Raw genomic sequence first — 16,905 nt, 5'->3', positions numbered from 1 at the left:
AGAGGGGAGAAGGAGGGGTGCTGCCACTTCCCGGTGGGGGACAAAACCCAACACACTCACCTAACAGAAAACACAAAGGGTCATGATTCAGAGTGAGAAATGGGATTGACGACAGCAATGAAAAAAAAAAATCATCCCAAAACAAACTGGGTGAGTTGGAAAAGACAAAAAAATTGACCAACATAGAAAATTATCCTGAACGTCCAAATGAAAAAGCAATTTTGGATTTCCACTTTAAAAGATTTGAGGTAAGTGGTATCCATCTCTGTATCCCCACCTCACCCCCAATGTGGCCCAGACAAACTGAAATAATTCTTACGTTAAAACATTCTAAGGAAGGAACAGTCATTTTATGTATTTAGAAATCCCTATAAAGAGAGGTTCATGTTTGTTGGTTAATTGTTATTTTTTTTCTTTTCGCCCTGACTAATTTCTTGGTGATTGTGTTCCACTGTAAACGCCAAAAGGCCTGCTGTTATTAGTTTCAAAATGGAAAACAGGAAAGAAAGAAGAACGAAAGACGGGTTCAGTAAATATTGCAAAGTGGACACAGTACAGAGGCACATGGCTGATCCTCGTGAGCTGCACGGCACGGAAGGGTTTCTATGCCTGTCATCGTTAGGTCGGCTACGCAGGCGCAGTGACAAAGGCTGCTCTGGGAGCCTTGGGGCTCGCCAGCGTCTGCAAACAAGAGGAGGCCCCTGTCCTCTGGATGTTCTATTTGAAGAGAGAGCTGCCACAAAGGAGTGGTGACCACTGTTCGCAGGTGGCCCCTTCCGTAGCCACCGGCCGGACGCTTGGAAGGCGCGCACACGGCGGGCCACGCTTCCTGCCCGCGCCCAGAGGCTCGGCTCGAAGTCGCAAGGACACAGACCTGCCCACTCGCGGAAAAGATCGTGGAACATGGGTTGATCCTGGCACTATTGCTCCAGAGTGCGCCTCAGAAAGGACTCTGTCTCCCTCCCGTCTGCACTGCACATTCGCTACTCCTCGTGGTGACGGGGGAAGTGCCCTTCTCCCCTTCCACCTCCTTTGCTTTGCTCTTTCTGCAACAAGGCGGCAGACAGGGCTCCCGAAAGAAAGCTCCCTGCCCCAGGATTCGGCATCCGCAGCGGGGCAAACGCGCAGCAGGAGGCCCTCCCCTTCCTGGCTCCTTCCTTCCAGCCCTTCTCTGGCCAGAACAGGAAAGAGGGACCGAGTAAGGAAAAAGCCAAAAGGGTCTGAGCTTCCTCTAGAGCACACTGATCAGACTCTATTGGCACGGAAAGTATTGCACGTGCTAAAGAAGCAAGAAAGTGAAACGGGACAATGTTTAGAAAGAACCAATTATTTGATAATTCCTATACCTGAAATAGAAGCACAAAAACGATGATGATGTTCCTATTGCTCCAAACCATGTTATGTTTTCCCATTTTAGTGTTGGAGGTGTGGATCCAGTTAGTTCGATACTCGAGAGAAGCCAGAAGGTGGTGGGTGTTTCTCTGAGTCCACATGAGTTGCTGTAATTAGTGGTACTGATGAGGACAAAGTCTATAATGGCAGCCCCATATTCCTCTTACCATCAAAACAAAAAGAAAAACAAAGCCTAATAATTGCAAGTGCCCTGAGCAGAATATATGGAAGATTAAGCAAGTTCTCTGAACAGAGACATTTAAAAAAATACAGCACTAAATAAGCAATATGACTGCAAGAATGGACTCACCCAGCTCTCCGCTAGCATGCTGAGAGGGTAATGAAAATCAAAGAAAGTCAAGGACTGGATCTAGCTATTCTAAACCTATTCCAATGTTTTTGGTACACCCCAGAAAATGGTTTGTAAAAATCATTAGTTCTGCTGAGAGCTAAATGTGAATACTAGATAGCCAAAATGTGGGTTGACATGAGAATTTTTTTTTAATTGGTGAAATGGAAAAAGTACTATTCTCAATGGTAAAAGAAAAATCAGGTATTTGTTCAGGTAAGTTGCAGCCATTCCAAGTAAGGATATTTAAAAATTTCTCCCTCCTTATAAAACATTTTTTTTTAAAGCACTTTAAAATGCACACTCAAAACCCACAAACAATATTTCAGATCTCTGGGAATAAAAGGTTTCAACTGTGAAATACCCTTTTCTGGGTTTGTACCAAACATTAAATCTTGAATTGATTTCAGATGGAAAAATAAAAGTCATTCTGAAAATAACATCAGTAACAACAACAAAGTAATCGTTTTCTTTTAAAAAAAAAAAAAAACTTGCTCACATACATAAACGTCTTTATGGAAAACTCTCTCAATGAATCTGAAGAAAATTCTCAGAGTTGTCCTGCTAAGACCTGGTTTTATGTGACAGATGCGGTAAGAAGACCAAAATGAATTCTGAAAGTAACATAACCTTATAAAATGGCCTAGAGTTTAGGCAGGTTAGAAAGTAATTTTGCTACATTTATTTATGCTCGTTCAGTCCCCCAAACCTTTCCCACAATGTTATTGGATAAAAACTGCAGGAATATCACACAAATTATAAACTCAAGATGTGCAAATCGCAAGGTTCTTTAAAAGTTCGTCTTAAAAAGAAAAACACTGGACAAAAGTGAGTATTCTTTTTTCCATCCCTTTCCTCTCAGTTCCTCTGCCAGCTCTGCATATGCTTTTAATTCCTTCTCAAACATCAAAGTGAAGAGTGCCTCCTGTCAGGCTGTACTTGGTGGTCATTCATTGTCACATACTAGTTCAAAATTCACATTCATCCCATTAAACCACATTGAAACTTTCAACATCTTGCTCCGTGAGAAACTCTGCAGAGCTGAAATGTAGTTACAGTGTTGAAAAAAAAAGAAAGCAACTTAGTTTTTCTTCCCAAAGAGTTTAAAGTGAGATACAGTACTTGTTGAATGAGAGACCAAGATGCTTGGTAATAAAGTGTGAACAGTATTTTAAGTGCTTAGAGATAGTAATATATATGCTCATCTTCAAAATCTAATTCCTCACGTCACACTGGAATCTGAAAAAAGTGGCACCCGAGTTGTCCATAGTCATGAACTATAAACAGTACTAGAGTTAAAAGACAGAAGATTTGCAAACCCAATGCGAAGAGCTTCCGCGGCTCTCTTGTGTCTATCTCTTGGGAGTGAAGTCAATGCGATTAACCTGATTGGTTTTCCTAACACTGCACAGAGACCAGGGTGGGTTTCACTCTCCGCCACCCCTGCTGCCCACCCCCCGGGTGCGGAGCGATGGCAGCGGGGGCTGCCCTGCCCACCACGATGCCCTGGAGACATCACTGCACTAGTAAAGCAGAAACGAAATCCCATATTTAAAAAAATATCAGTGCAGTCAGGCCCCATGGGGGGAATATATATCTCTATGATTAAAAGTCGCTTTTATTGTAAAATATGTTGGAGGAAAAAAAATGTTCTTTTACACGGTTAGTTTTCCATCTGCTGTCTGACGGCCTCTCTGGGATGCCCTGAACCTGGGGTCCTGATGCTGATTTTGCACGTGAGAACCTCATGAGGACATTCCCCTGGACCTCCAATCCCGTGCTGAGAGCAAGAGAGAGCGAGGCAGAGAGAAAGAGACCCTCACCTGCCGTGGCACTGGGGCACCCTCACTTGCACGCACGCACGCACCCCCTGCAGCCCGTTGTCCTGAAACCGGGAGAAGTCGGCACCCCATGGGTGCATCTGCACTGCTAGAAAAGGCAGGCACCGTGAGGCCACGTTCATTTCCACCAGGACGCCCGCCCAGAGCCCGGGCTGGACCTGCCCCAGCCCCTGCCTGCCCACCCCACTGAGAGACACGCGTGGAAAAAGCATATGCACCATCTCCTGCCCAACCCCCGCTGTAACTCTAAGGACAAGGTTATAACAGAACCCTAAAGTAAGAGGATAACATGTAAATACTGTGTTATTTAGCCTACAGTACAGTAATCTGGATACAAATGATAAAGGAGGGCCAGATTTCCTTTCCCCACACGGCCTCTACTTGCCTACATTAGAGCGGCCTTCAATGCAAATCTTAACCTCCTGAGAAATGAGAGAAGGCTTAGGAAGAGTCAAAGGTGGCTCGTCTTCCGACTTCTCCAGTTTGCGGCTCTCCGGCGCCGACCACCTCCTCTTCCTCGTGGCCGCGGGCTTGCTGGGTTCTATTTTGGTGAGCAAGGGCACGGCAGGCAATCCAATTTTTTCTGGAAACTTCAGTTCGCCATTCTCAGAGAGCATCTGGGCACTTCCCTGATTGATCCCGTTTTCCTGCTCGGCGTACCTGTGTCTACTGCCCGCGAGGCCGTCGGTCTTTGAGTGCTTCAGCAGGACACTGGCGGGATCCACGGCCTGGCCCTTTTTAACAGAGCCATTCTTCAGGTTCTTGAGGGTGAGCGAGATACAGACATCCCCAACGGAGAGTTTAGAACACGGCAAATCAAAGAGCTGGCTGGTTCTCTCCGGGCAACAGGATGACCAGCCCTGTCCAAACACAAAAAAAGGATACTCTACCAAAACTTCCACGCTGACCTGTGGGAACAGTGAGAGACAGGGAGAGGGAAGGGAAGGAAGAAATGAAGACATTTTATTCTTGTTTTATTGTATACATTACACGTACACAGACATACATATGCATAGGTGAATGGAAAAAAATAAGACTCAGTTCCCCAAACCTCCTCCACCAACAGATGCAAATGAGGTTCTTAACTTTCTGCTGTACCTGTACTTACCATATATAGATGTTGGGTAGAAGCCGGTAGAAGTCCATTCAGTATTCAAAATATCGTTTTACTGTGTATCCTCTCTACAGCTGGTCTCCATTAAAACAAGTCAGTGGAGCCCCAAGGATGACAGAACACCTGCTTAGTGTTCGGCACTGGGCTAGGCGCTGCACGTGACTCAAGCCCAAGGTATATTCTTGTGTCTTATTAGCTCACCGGACAGATGCTATTCTCGTGTATAACAGGGCTGAATACGGATCAGAGTTAGATTGTATTTAAGCCCCATAAGGCAGGCACTTATGTGCTCAGCACTGTGTCCCTGGCCCCTAAAAGAGTACCTGGCACATGGTTGAAACTTAATATTTACTGGATAAGTGAATGCGTACTCTTGGAATTTAGGGGGAGCAGAATCAGGGAGGGCTGGAGAAAGCAGGGAGGGCTTTCCCAGGACCCCAAGGATGGGCAGGATTTGGAGGGGTTTGAGGGTGAAATGAATACAGACAGCTCGAGGGCTTGGCCCATCCACATGGGCAAGCCCCAGGTACTCAAATCAGTCTCTCTTTTGTTTGAAAAACAAATATCGAAAGCAGGGGAAGCCCAGTATCCTTTCAATACCCGCCGTTTTCTCTAGGCTACTATGTGCCATTCACTGTGATGAATTTCAATAAATTGAAAACAATAGTCTTGGTCACAAAGGAGTTCACAATCCAATGGGCAAAAGAGGCACATGAACAATAACTGCCGATCAATGTGGCGAGTGTGGTCACAGAGTGGGGCTCTAATACTCTGCACGGGATTAAGCTGTTGGAGGGCGAGGAAAGGCATGGAAGAGGTGAGTAAGGAAGTCTTTTGGGATGAGGATACACTGTGCTGTGTTTTAGAAAACAATGGGACTGGAGGAGAGAGGAATGATTGCAAGGAGAAGACATTCCTGGAAGTAGGGTTATGTGAACACAGGCAAGAAGGTGGTCTGTGTAGGGATTTGCAAACTTCCAGTGCAAGTATTCCTACTACCATTAAATCAAGTTGAAATGCACTTGAGGTTTGAACAGTTTAATTTTCATAGAAATTTAATTTCTTCAACTTTATGCTATATAAAAAAGAAAAAGAGAAGAATGAAGTAGTTTTAAACAGTCAGTTTTCAATGGCTTTTGTAGATGTAGTAGACCAGTTAATTTGGACCAACCTTCCTGATGAGGACCACTAAATACTCTAAACAAAAAAAACTCTGGACAAAATGTAAAAGAAATATGTTTTTCTTATGGCAGTAGACACAAAATACGCCAGTAAAAAAGTCATTGGGTCAGGATCAGGAAAGGGTGTTAGCCAGACATTTGAACCTGGTGTTTGATGCTATTTCCCCCTAAGGATATCTGTACATTCCAAAGTGGGGCAGTTAAAGTGAGCTTTGGGTAATCTCAAGAGCATGGGAGGTGGGTTTCAGCGGGCAGGGAATGGAATTCAGGGTAAGCCACAGGAGGGTACTCCCTCAAAGCACTGAATTCTAGAAATAAGGTGAAGCAGAAGCAGACAGTTCCTCTCAATGTCTGAAGCTCAGATTTTAATCATCTCATTCATCCCTAAAATTAAATTAAGGTCTTGAATTATTTCCACAACTTTTCAAATAAAAGACGTTCAATTAAAAAAGGGGGAGGAGGTCCATGAGCAGACGAGATGAATAAAAACCAGCAGAAACAACAGATAATATAAACAGACCCACAGGGGCTTCTAATATAGAGTCACCAGATGTAGACTTTAAAATGACTATGTTTACAATATTTAAGGAGATCAAAGACAAAGTTGAGGATTCTGATAGAGAACTAGAATCTATTTTTTTAAAAGATCCATGGAAATTCTAGAATAAAAAAAAATACAGCCACTAAAATCAAGAATGCAATGGATTTTACCACAGAATAAACATGGTTTAAGAGAGAATTAGTGAACTGGATTTTTTAATTATAGAGATTTAGAAGAAACTATACAGAATAAAACATAAAGACAAAAGGATGGCTAATACAGAAGAAAGGGTATGAGACACAGAAGACTCATTGAGAAGACCTAACAGACACATAATTTGAATCCTACAAGGAGGAGAGAGAGAAGATAATGGCTAAGAATTTTCTGATACTGATAAGAGACAATAAACCACAGATGCAAGAAGGTCGAAACCCCAAGCAGGAAAAATAAAAGGAAATTCTCACCTCAGCAGGTCATAGTTTAACTGCTGTAAAAATCAAAGTCAGGAAAAGAAAATCTTAAAAGCCCCCAGAACAAAATATACATTACCTCCAAATAAGCAAGAGTTAAATTTATAGTTGACTTCTCAATAAAAATAATAGAAGCTAGAAGACAATGGAATATCTTTAAAGTATTGAAGAAGAACTGCCAACCAAGACTTCTACACTGAGCAAAAAGATCCTTCAAGAATGAAGGCAAAATAAAGACATTTTTTCAGATAAATAATAACTGAGAGAATTCACCATCAACAGATCTGCATTAAAGAAAATACTAAAGAGTTCTTCAGGTAGAGGAAAAATGAATCTAGATGGAAGTGTGCAGATGCAGGGAGGAATAAAGAACAATGAAAATGGTAGATGTGTGAGCAAATTAAAATAATATGGTTGTCCCTCAGTATCCACAGGAGATTTGTTCTAGGACTCCCCAAGTACACCATAATCCAAGGATGCTCAAGTCCATTATATAAAATGGCACAGTATTTGCGTATAACCTACGCACATCCTCTGTATACATTAAATCATCTACATTACTTTAAATACAATGTAAATGCTATGTGAATAGTTGCCTGGGAACTATTCAAGTTTGAGGAAATTCAAGTTTTGCTTTTTGGAACTTTCTAGAATTTTTTGCCCATAAATATTTTCAACCTGTGGTTGGTTGAATCCGCAGATGTGGAATCCACAGATATGCAGAGCTGACTGTATTGACTAAATACAAGAATATTGAAAATGTTCTGTTGAATTTCATACACAGGCACACATACAGAAACATAAATAATTAAAATATCTCACTTTAAATGTAGTGAATTTCCATGTAATTTCCATGGATTGTGGCTTTTCTACTTAACCGTTTTATCTTTTTTTGATAACTATGATTAATCCAGTTTTAGGTACACTTTTTGAATGGTATACTTTATTTGCTCCATAGAAGACCTAAGTGTTTTTAGAAAAAACAACTAGAATGAATTTATATGGAAGCCTATTACTATAGTGTGTATGTGAGCATGTGTCCATATAAATGTGCATGTTATCAGGGGGAAGTTTCATTGTTCTGGGTTATCTTAACGTAAAGAGAACGAAAAATTTTTGAGTTTCTACTATGTCAAACATTCAGGTACCCACTTTACAAAAAGCATTTTGTTTGATACAATATACTAAGTGAGAAAAATACTGTTGTTCTAATTTTACAAATAAGGAACTATAGTTTCAGAGAGATTAAATCACTTGCCTAACGTCATGACTATATACTGATGGAGTTGGAATTTAATCCCTGTCTCTTTGGCCCCCAAACCCATTTTCTTTTTCCTATGTTCCTGATCTCTGCCCCTGTGAACAAAGGTATTGTAATACCATCAGAAGACACGACCTTAACATTTCCACTGCTCCAAAAGTGGGGAATGTTACTTGAAATAAATAGGATCCAATGACCGGAGGTCATGGATTTTTTTTCCTGATACAAAAAGTTGTGAAATAGCATCAGCCTTACTACATCTACTATGCAAATCAAGTCTCTCTATATAAGTGTCATGAGGCTGATACAGAACTACATTCACATCACACATATATATTTGCATGTACATACGTACAAATATACTTACAAGTAATAGTATCGGATGGGGATGCCAACTGAGTTCCAAGTGGGAGGACCAACCTGGAGCTGGCTCCATAAACCCTGTCCCAAACCTCTTAAAGCCATTAACATCATACACTGAGCAGAGGGAACAAATCCTACTTCAAGTGGCGACTGTTTGTCTGCATTTCCTAGATGATCCCCTGCTCTTGGGCAGAGTCTCACTGACAGCCCAACACCCACTAACGAACAAGTTCTCGCTGTGTGAGCCATATTATACACATTCCTCAGAGCAGCCAATATTCATGTTCTGAAAATAACTTCTACTGTATACAAGTCTATTCGAAGACTTTCACATGTTGCCAAGTATCTGCAGACTCACTAAGAAGAAATGGCTTCAAAGCCTTTGTGACAAGTAACCTTACTGATGACTCTGTAAGCTGTGATATAGATGCACATCCTCCCCATTACATTCACCATACTTTGGGGCATTTTGAAAGCCCTTCATTATTCCCCGAACTATGAAGGCAGGTCTTAGAATTAAATGCTGTGAGATGGTCGATAGCTTGAACAGCCTACTTAAAACTTCATGAAAGAAAAGTGATGAGAGAGAATACATGAGAGGCGCTGAAAAGAGCCAATGATAATGGGTTTTATTTATTTATTTTGGGGGGTACGCGGGCCTCTCACTGTTGTGGCCTCTCCTGTTGCGGAGCACAGGCTCCAGATGCGCAGGCTCAGCGGCCATGGCTCACGGGCCCAGCCACTCCGCGGCATGTGGGATCCTCCCGGACCGGGGCACGAACCCGCGTCCCCTGCATCGGCAGGCGGACTCTCAACCACTGAGCCACCAGGGAAGCCCAATAATGGGATTTATTTTAACCTAGAGAACTTTGGGCAAATTTTCTCTGTCACTCCAAAGGCTTGCCTTTGGTCCCTTCCTCCTAAATTCTGGCTTGTCTTCTCCCAGAAGTGATTTGCCCTTCTGGGAAAAGAATGTCACCCCCTCAGCTGGGTCCACACAGATCAGGAGCAAAAGATTCAGGTAAATCTGATCATTGTAAGCAGTGGACTGGATGGCTCAGGCCACATGTTATTTTTCTCCTAATTATTTACCCTTGCTAATATTTATCCTCACGAATATTCTTCCCACCCTAATTATGTAGCCTGAATTATCTAGATAATGCATTTTTTTTTTGGTCTGCATATATGTGAACTAAAGTAAGTTTTTGCCCTTTCATTAGTAAAAGTTAAACTCTTGTTGCACATATCTCAAATAAGCACACGAAAGTAAGTCATAATAAATCTATTTCAATTTCGTATTTAGGTTTGTCAGAAGGACATAAACATTCTTAAAGATTAACTGATCATTAACAGTTAATGAACAAATCCTACCGACAGATTTTTCGGTGAGAAAAATGGTTGGGTCTGTCCTCTTGAAACTCCCTTGGAGAGGAACGTTATCTGCCTCAAAACATGTTGTCAATGCCAACGGGTACTATCTTGATGGTAGGATTTTGTGACATGATGTCACTTTAAACCAGAAATGAGTCTGAATTAGTTGAATTTGAGGTCCATGTGGGTCTCCCTCTGGGTGCTGAGAAATATTATTGTGTTCACACTTGAGGTTTTGCAGTTTTAATAAAGTTCAAAATCTAACACTGAGCACCTGCGAAGTGTTAGGGACTTACTGTTTAAGACCTAGTACTTGCCTTCAGTGAGGAGCCAGAACATGTATGCAAAACAAGTGACTTCACCAGGGCATACGTGGATACGGGCAACCATGTTACCTGGTGATGCCCACTTGGATATCTACGGGCAACTCAAACTTAACGTGTCCCAAACAGACCTCTTCATATTCCCCTGCCCACTGGCGCCTCCTGGGTTCCTCCCCACCTCTAGGGGCAGCGTCCCCATTGTTCCAGGGTTCAGGTCAACGGCCTGGGCATCATACTTTACTCGACTCCTTCTCCCAGACCACACACATCCAAATTACAAGCAAATCCCATTGGTTCTCTCTTCCAACTACAGCTAGAATGAGACCATTTCTCACTGCTTCCACCTCCACAGTCCTGGCCAAGCCAGCTTCTCTCACAGGGAGAAAAAGCCTCCGTGAATAAGCCTGGCGTGGTCTGCATCCCACCCCCTCCTCCCTGCACTGTAGTGACACTGGTCTCCCTGTTGGTCCTTTCACTCCAAAACACTCGTGCCTCTGGGTCTGTGCATCTGCTATTCTCTCCATGTGGAGTCTGTTCTGCCCTGTGTCCTCCCGTTCCCCTTCTCAGAGACAGCGTCACCGACCACCTATTTAAAATAACTACCCTCCGGGCTTCCCTGGTGGCGCAGTGGTTGAGAGTCCGCCTGCCGATGCAGGGGACACGGGTTCGTGCCCCGGTCCGGGAAGATCCCACATGCCGCGGAGCGGCTGGGCCCGTGAGCCATGGCCGCTGAGCCTGCGCGACCGGAGCCTGTGCTCCGCAACGAGAGAGGCCACAACAGTGAGAGGCTCACGTACCGCAAAAACAAACAAACAAACAAACAAAAAAAAACTACCCTCCATCCTTATCTTCCCCACCCCCACTAGGCTGCTTTACTTTTTTCCCATAGCGCTTATTATCTTTCGATGCATTATTTTGTTTACTTCCATATTTGTCTGTTTCACCTCTTCCCATAAACTCCCTTAAGACTATATGTTCCATGGGGCCTGAGATATTGCCTGCTTTGCTCGTTGTTCTATCCCCAGGGTACAGAATACTTCCTGGCATGTAACAGGTGCTCAGTACAAATCGGAAAGACTATGCCTTCCACGTGTCAAAAACGCCGCAATGGCACTACTGGCCAACAGAGGTCAATGTTTAGACGCCGGAGAGGCTCTGCCTGGCCTTGCTGCCACCAGCCAGGACTAAACTGGGCTTACAATCCTCCCCAGGGAGAGGGGCTGCGCCCTCCCTGGGTCTTGCTGCTCAGCCCCCAACAGACAGCTTTCCTGGGTGAGGCACAGCTGCCTCACTCCACGTTCCCCCGTCAGTCAGATGCTGAGCTCACCCTGATTTCACTGAATCACACTTCAGTTACTTTCTCTCCAATCTTGAGGTTCCTTTTTGCTCTTTCAGCCATGCTAATAACCATTAATTCACTTTATGATCTTGTGGGGGTTCAGACAGATTAAACTCCAATGAAAATAAACTCATGGGGGCAGTACCATATAAAGTCAAAGCATGTTACATAACTCCTGGCAGCTCGACACAGTCCATTTTTTTTCATCCCATAAATATATCCTTTTCCAAACACTTTAAGCAGTCTGGAAGATGAAATGGGAGCATGAAGAGCCTTTGTCCTGGTGTCAGCTTGAGGCCCCTCTGCCTTTCATCTCTGGATGTCTTGTATCCAGCACCTCTCTTTTTTAGGGGTGATCACCTCCCATCCTCCTGTGCCCTTTTCCCGCCCTCCTCCGGCTGCTGCAGGCACGCCCGTCGCTCACCACTGCTCCAGAGAGAAACCTGCCCTCCCCTCCCTCCCTCCAGCCCCGCTAAACCAACTCCTCTAAAACGATCACCTCCAGCTTCCATTCAGGATGAAGAAACCAAGACAGGGAGGCAACACATCCTCACTGTTGGGCTGATAATTATTTATTCCATGTCACCTTCCTGTGTTCAGCAAAATTCCTTTAGCTACTTAGTTAAAGACTACTGTATCTAAACAATGCATGCATATACGCATACTTATGCTGTTTGGTTGTACTTTTCAATGGTAGATTGGTGCTATGTCTATATACACACATATGTACGTATATACACACATATGTACGTATCACCAAAAGCAAGCTATAAAGAAAACAAAAGGTCTGTTGCTTAACTTTGTCTCCATTTTCCTTCACGAGAATCCCTGTTTTCACATATGCGAAGGGCATCTGTTTTACAAAACGTCTTTGCTTGAGCCTATCACAAATGTACAAATTCTGCCTGCATCTGGGAGCAAGGACATCGCTCAGAAGCTGGGTTTCAGTGATGACGTCTTGCTCTTGGTGAAATGATTACATTGGGAATCCCTAACTTTGTCTGCAAGTGAAGTTCTTGGTCCGTTTCACCTGCAGAGAAAAGCCAGTCTGCTTTCCTCGAAGGCCAGTTTGCACAACCACATTCCACACATCAAGAAAATCAGAGAACCCTGGAACAAAGACGGAGGGGCTGACGGAGAGCCCCATTTACTTCGACGTTGAAAGATCATTAATAAAAAGCCACACCTCTTCAATCGAGTGTAAGAGCGTCGGTGAGTGTTCTATTTAAAACATTTCATCACATTCGCGCTAAGCCTGACTCAGTCTTTGGTGGAAGCTGTTTCATTGAACCCACATCCCCGCGCAGAGACGCCTCCAAACACAAACCCCAAGTGACGGATGAGCTAGGTTCTTCTCTCATTGTCACTTGGCTCCCAGGGCCTCCACGGGACCCATGCGGCAGGTGACCAGGGCAGGTCTGGGGCACACGGGTCTATCCCACTTGCCCTCCTCCCCTGGGGTCTTAAAATGTGTGCCTGAAAGAACTACGGCATGTTATTTAGGGCTAAAAAGAAATGAGCTCTCAAAGCCACAAAAAGACACGGCAGCACCTTCAACGCATGTTGCCAAGTAAAAGAAGCCAGTCTGAAAAGGCTACATACTATAGGAGTCCAACTGCATGACATTCCGGAAAAGGCAGAACTACAGAGATGGCAACAGATCAGCGGTTGCCAGGGGTGTGGGGTGGAGTACCGATAGGTGAAGCAGGAAGGGTTTTTAGGGTGGGGAAACTAGTTTCTAGGACACTGGGAGGCTGGATGCGTGCTATTACACATTTATGAAAACCCACAGAATGTACAGCACAGAGTAAACCCTAACGTGAAGTATGGACTTTAGTTAATAACCATGTATCAATTTAGCTTATCAATTGTCACAAGTAAACCACAAAAATGCAAGATTTTAATAACAGGGGAAACTTCAGGCATCTGGGAACTCTCTGTACTTTCTGCTCCATTTTTTGTAAACCTGAAAGTACTTCCAACGATACAGTCTATTTTTTAAAAAGCTATAAACAACAATGGTCCTAGAGAACCTGCTTCAGTAAAACACGTAATGGCTTCCCTGGTGGCGCAGTGGTTAAGAACCCGCCTGCCAATGCAGGGGACACGGGTTCGAGCCCTGGTCCGGAAAGATCCCACATGCCGTGGAGCAACTAAGCCCGTGCACCACAACTACTGAGCCTGCACTCTAGAGCCCGTGCACCACAACTGCTGAGCCCACGCGCCTAGAGCCTGTGCTCTGCAACGAGAAGCCACTGCAATGAAGAGTAGCCCCCGCTCACCACAACTAGAGAAAGCCCGCACGCAGCAACGAAGACCCCACACAGCCAAAAAAAAAAAAAATCCTCTTTGCCTTTAAATAAATAAATTAAATAACACATGTAAGATCCCCAAGCCGGGGGCACTTACATCACACACAGGCTAAAGGAGAGCATTTTTCTTCTTTTGTGGGGAGGGGGAGGGAACACACACACACAAACAAAAATGTGTTCGATACCATTTCTCTGCTGGAGCCTTTCTGGCGTTAGAACTGAATGGATTCTCACCCATCACTGGACCCCAGGCCCGGTAATGAGCTCTGCTTTGAGGGAAGCCACTACCTATTTTCTGATTCATTAGGGTTCATATCCACCAAGCCCTCCATGTAAAATGTCTGGCAAGTTGGTTTGCCTTGGCTGCTAAGGGACCACACAGGCTTCTGCGTGGCTTGCGTGAGGGCTCTGGCTATTTTTAGGCACCAACTAATCCATTAACTGCATAATGCTGCCACTGATGGCTCACAGAACGCGGCAGTCAAAATAAAAAATAGTGGAATGAAAGAAAAGCCATCAGTAGACACGCAGCGATCACGTCATTATAACACGCTGTAAAGGCGTGCGTGCGTGCGCACACACACACACACACGCGCACGCGCACACACACGACAGTCGGGAGGAGAAAATGGCATGGAATACGAAGCAGTCACCAAGGAGGTAAAAGGAAGTAGTCACCTTCCTGAATCTGGGACGCGACAGAAGGCCCTAAGAACAGACGGAGGCCGGCACTTAGGAAAAACGCAGTCAACGACCAGTGTCACCCCAGAGCAGCTCACAGATAAACTGTACTACAATTCTGACAAAATGTCGTGTACTCTTCAGAAAAGCTGAGCCTGGGAAGAATGAGATGGAGGCGTTGGGTGGCTGCTCAGACAGAACACTGTTTGCCAGATGGAAGCCCAGGGCCCCCCAGGGGGCGCCATCCCGGGCAGGGGGTCCCCCCGTGGGCATGATGCTTAGATCCTCTCTGCAAAAGAAAGGGGCACGAGCCCGTTTCTGCACCGGTCCTCTTACTGATGTGCAGAGTGGACCACCCAACGACTCCTCCAGTCCAGCTCACGCTCAGGAAAACGCAGACTGTGTCACAGGCACACAGGCAGGCACGAGGTCACGGAGCCTTCCTCAGAGAAGCAGCAGGATGGGTACTCCTGGGCCACTCAGGGGAACAGGCCACAGGAACAGAGGCAGCGTAAAATGGCTCACTGTGCTCACTGGAAATGGTCAGCCTTCTTTCTAGACTTTTCTAAACTGTCTCTCCTTCCATAAACTCTTTGGAGAGAATGAAGCCTTTTATTCATTTTTCAGAAGCTAACCTTTCTCTTCTCAGGGCCAAAGTCACCCAAGTGGAAGCAGGGAAAGGAAACTAACATTGGCGAGGGCCTACTACGCGCTACCTACCGTGCTGGTTCCTTCGAACGTATTTTCTTTCATCCGTCTGACAACCTTCTTTCTTTGCACTACGGCGTAAACCGAATGGAAGGCGCATACGTAATTTGTACCATGAAGTATGCGTGCACTGATCTGTACGTGGTTTGCACGAGCTCCAGAGCGGTGGATCCAGGTCCTGCATTTTCTGACCAGCTAACCTGCTTCCCACCCAAGCAGACCACGCTCCATCCTCCAGCCGCATCACACCGGCTCCCACGTTGATGCTATCACCTGGGGATCCCTTCTGGGACTCGCCACGGACTAAGGAGACCACGGGTGGCTCTGAAGAGGCTTCATGTGGTGTGCACAGGCTAACAGACAATGCCTGGGACGCCCTTTTTGTTCTCCCACGGCACCGGCGTGGGGGAACTCGGATGCAAGGACGCTTTGCCTGGGCCGAGAAATACTGCACTGGGTAGGACACAACCTCACGGATGGTGACGAACACGCAGAAGCATTTTTCTCCTACGCTGCCTCATCTGGAGCTTTAGCTGGAGACCACCCTGGAGGTGTCTTTCACACAATAGTAATTCGGAATTTGGCTCCTGAAAACAATGCCCTCAGTGAAAACTCCCTTGGCTCTATCAGGATGGCTTTCCTTCCAACGAGGTCTATGCGCTGATTATAAGCATGAAGTCAGGGAAGTTTCCCTTTATGTCCCCCCTTTGGTTTTTGCTTAGTGGATGCTAGTAAATTTTGTAAGAGCTGTTCTGCACGGCAGGAAAGCAAGGGATTACAAAAACGAGAAGAGGCCCAAGATATGATCTTGTATAAGGAATCATTTGCCCATTCTAGCGATCAGAAAACCCCCAGCTCTGAGAGGTGAGACCACTTGCCTTGCAGCCAACCAGACCCCAGGCTCGTGGCTTCTCCCCACCAGCCACACTACATTCACCGGGGATGCCCGTGGTTGGTTATGAAGTCAAGCATCCCTGTGGTCCTGCTTCCGTGCAGGATTTATGGCTGGGGTCATAAAGCCATCTGTCCTCTAGCAAACCACCCCTTCCTTCCACAACTTCCCCAATCCAATTTGTGAGTTTGCTCATTAAGTGCAACACTTTGCATGCTTCTAAATCTCCCTGTGGGTGCAAGTGTTAGTGATTTCGAATCCACGGAGCAGACAGACCAGGGGAGAAAACCCCACCGAGTGCCGCTGAGGATGGAGGGAAGTCCTCAGCCCTCGGAGTGTAAATTAAATCCAGGCCTTCGTTTTCTGTCTCCCTTCCCTCTCCCCCTCTCGCTTCCTCTGCTTCCCTCCTGACTCTGCTCCTGTCACTTGTGGTAAACACAGCTGGTGGAGTATTTTCGCTGTGATGACGTCAGCCTGTTTCTGATAGGCTTTGGGGTAAAGTGACAAATCACTGGTGGTGTCGGGGCCCCGCACGTGTGTCTCTACAGCGTGAAACTCCAGCCACCCTTTGGAGCCGAAGCCACAGACCTGTGAGCAGGCCCTGACAAACACGCTGCCTTCTAATTTGCACCTTGGCTGTCAGCGAGGAGACTGGTGGTCTGGCGATGGGAAGGAAACGAGACTTCCCACATGGAAGCCGACTTCACCATCGTTTAAGCGTTCACTCTGCAAAGGATCCAGCGGGGCAAACAGAGATGCTTCCTCTC

At 45.4% G+C, this 16,905-nt stretch overlaps 1 protein-coding gene across 8 annotated transcripts in view; it reads right to left on the bottom strand.

The window, feature by feature from the left end:
* ATXN1 (ataxin 1) overlaps nt 1–16,905 on the bottom strand; it is a 409,623-nt gene that overhangs the window by 3,161 nt on the left and 389,557 nt on the right. For 7 of the 8 annotated variants that reach the window (XM_049716362.1, XM_033434914.2, XM_033434925.2 and 4 more), the window contains one exon: nt 3,968–4,490. In XM_049716362.1, coding sequence (XP_049572319.1) covers nt 3,968–4,490 — 523 coding nt within the window. Of the gene's footprint in view, nt 1–120; nt 4,491–16,905 lie in introns of those variants that run through there. The other variant, XM_033434930.2, reaches the window with a different exon arrangement.

The sequence above is a fragment of the Orcinus orca genome, chromosome 10, assembly GCF_937001465.1.
Source record: "Orcinus orca chromosome 10, mOrcOrc1.1, whole genome shotgun sequence".
NCBI classification, from domain to species: Eukaryota; Metazoa; Chordata; class Mammalia; order Artiodactyla; family Delphinidae; genus Orcinus; species Orcinus orca.
This window is presented reverse-complemented; position numbering and strand designations above follow the sequence as displayed.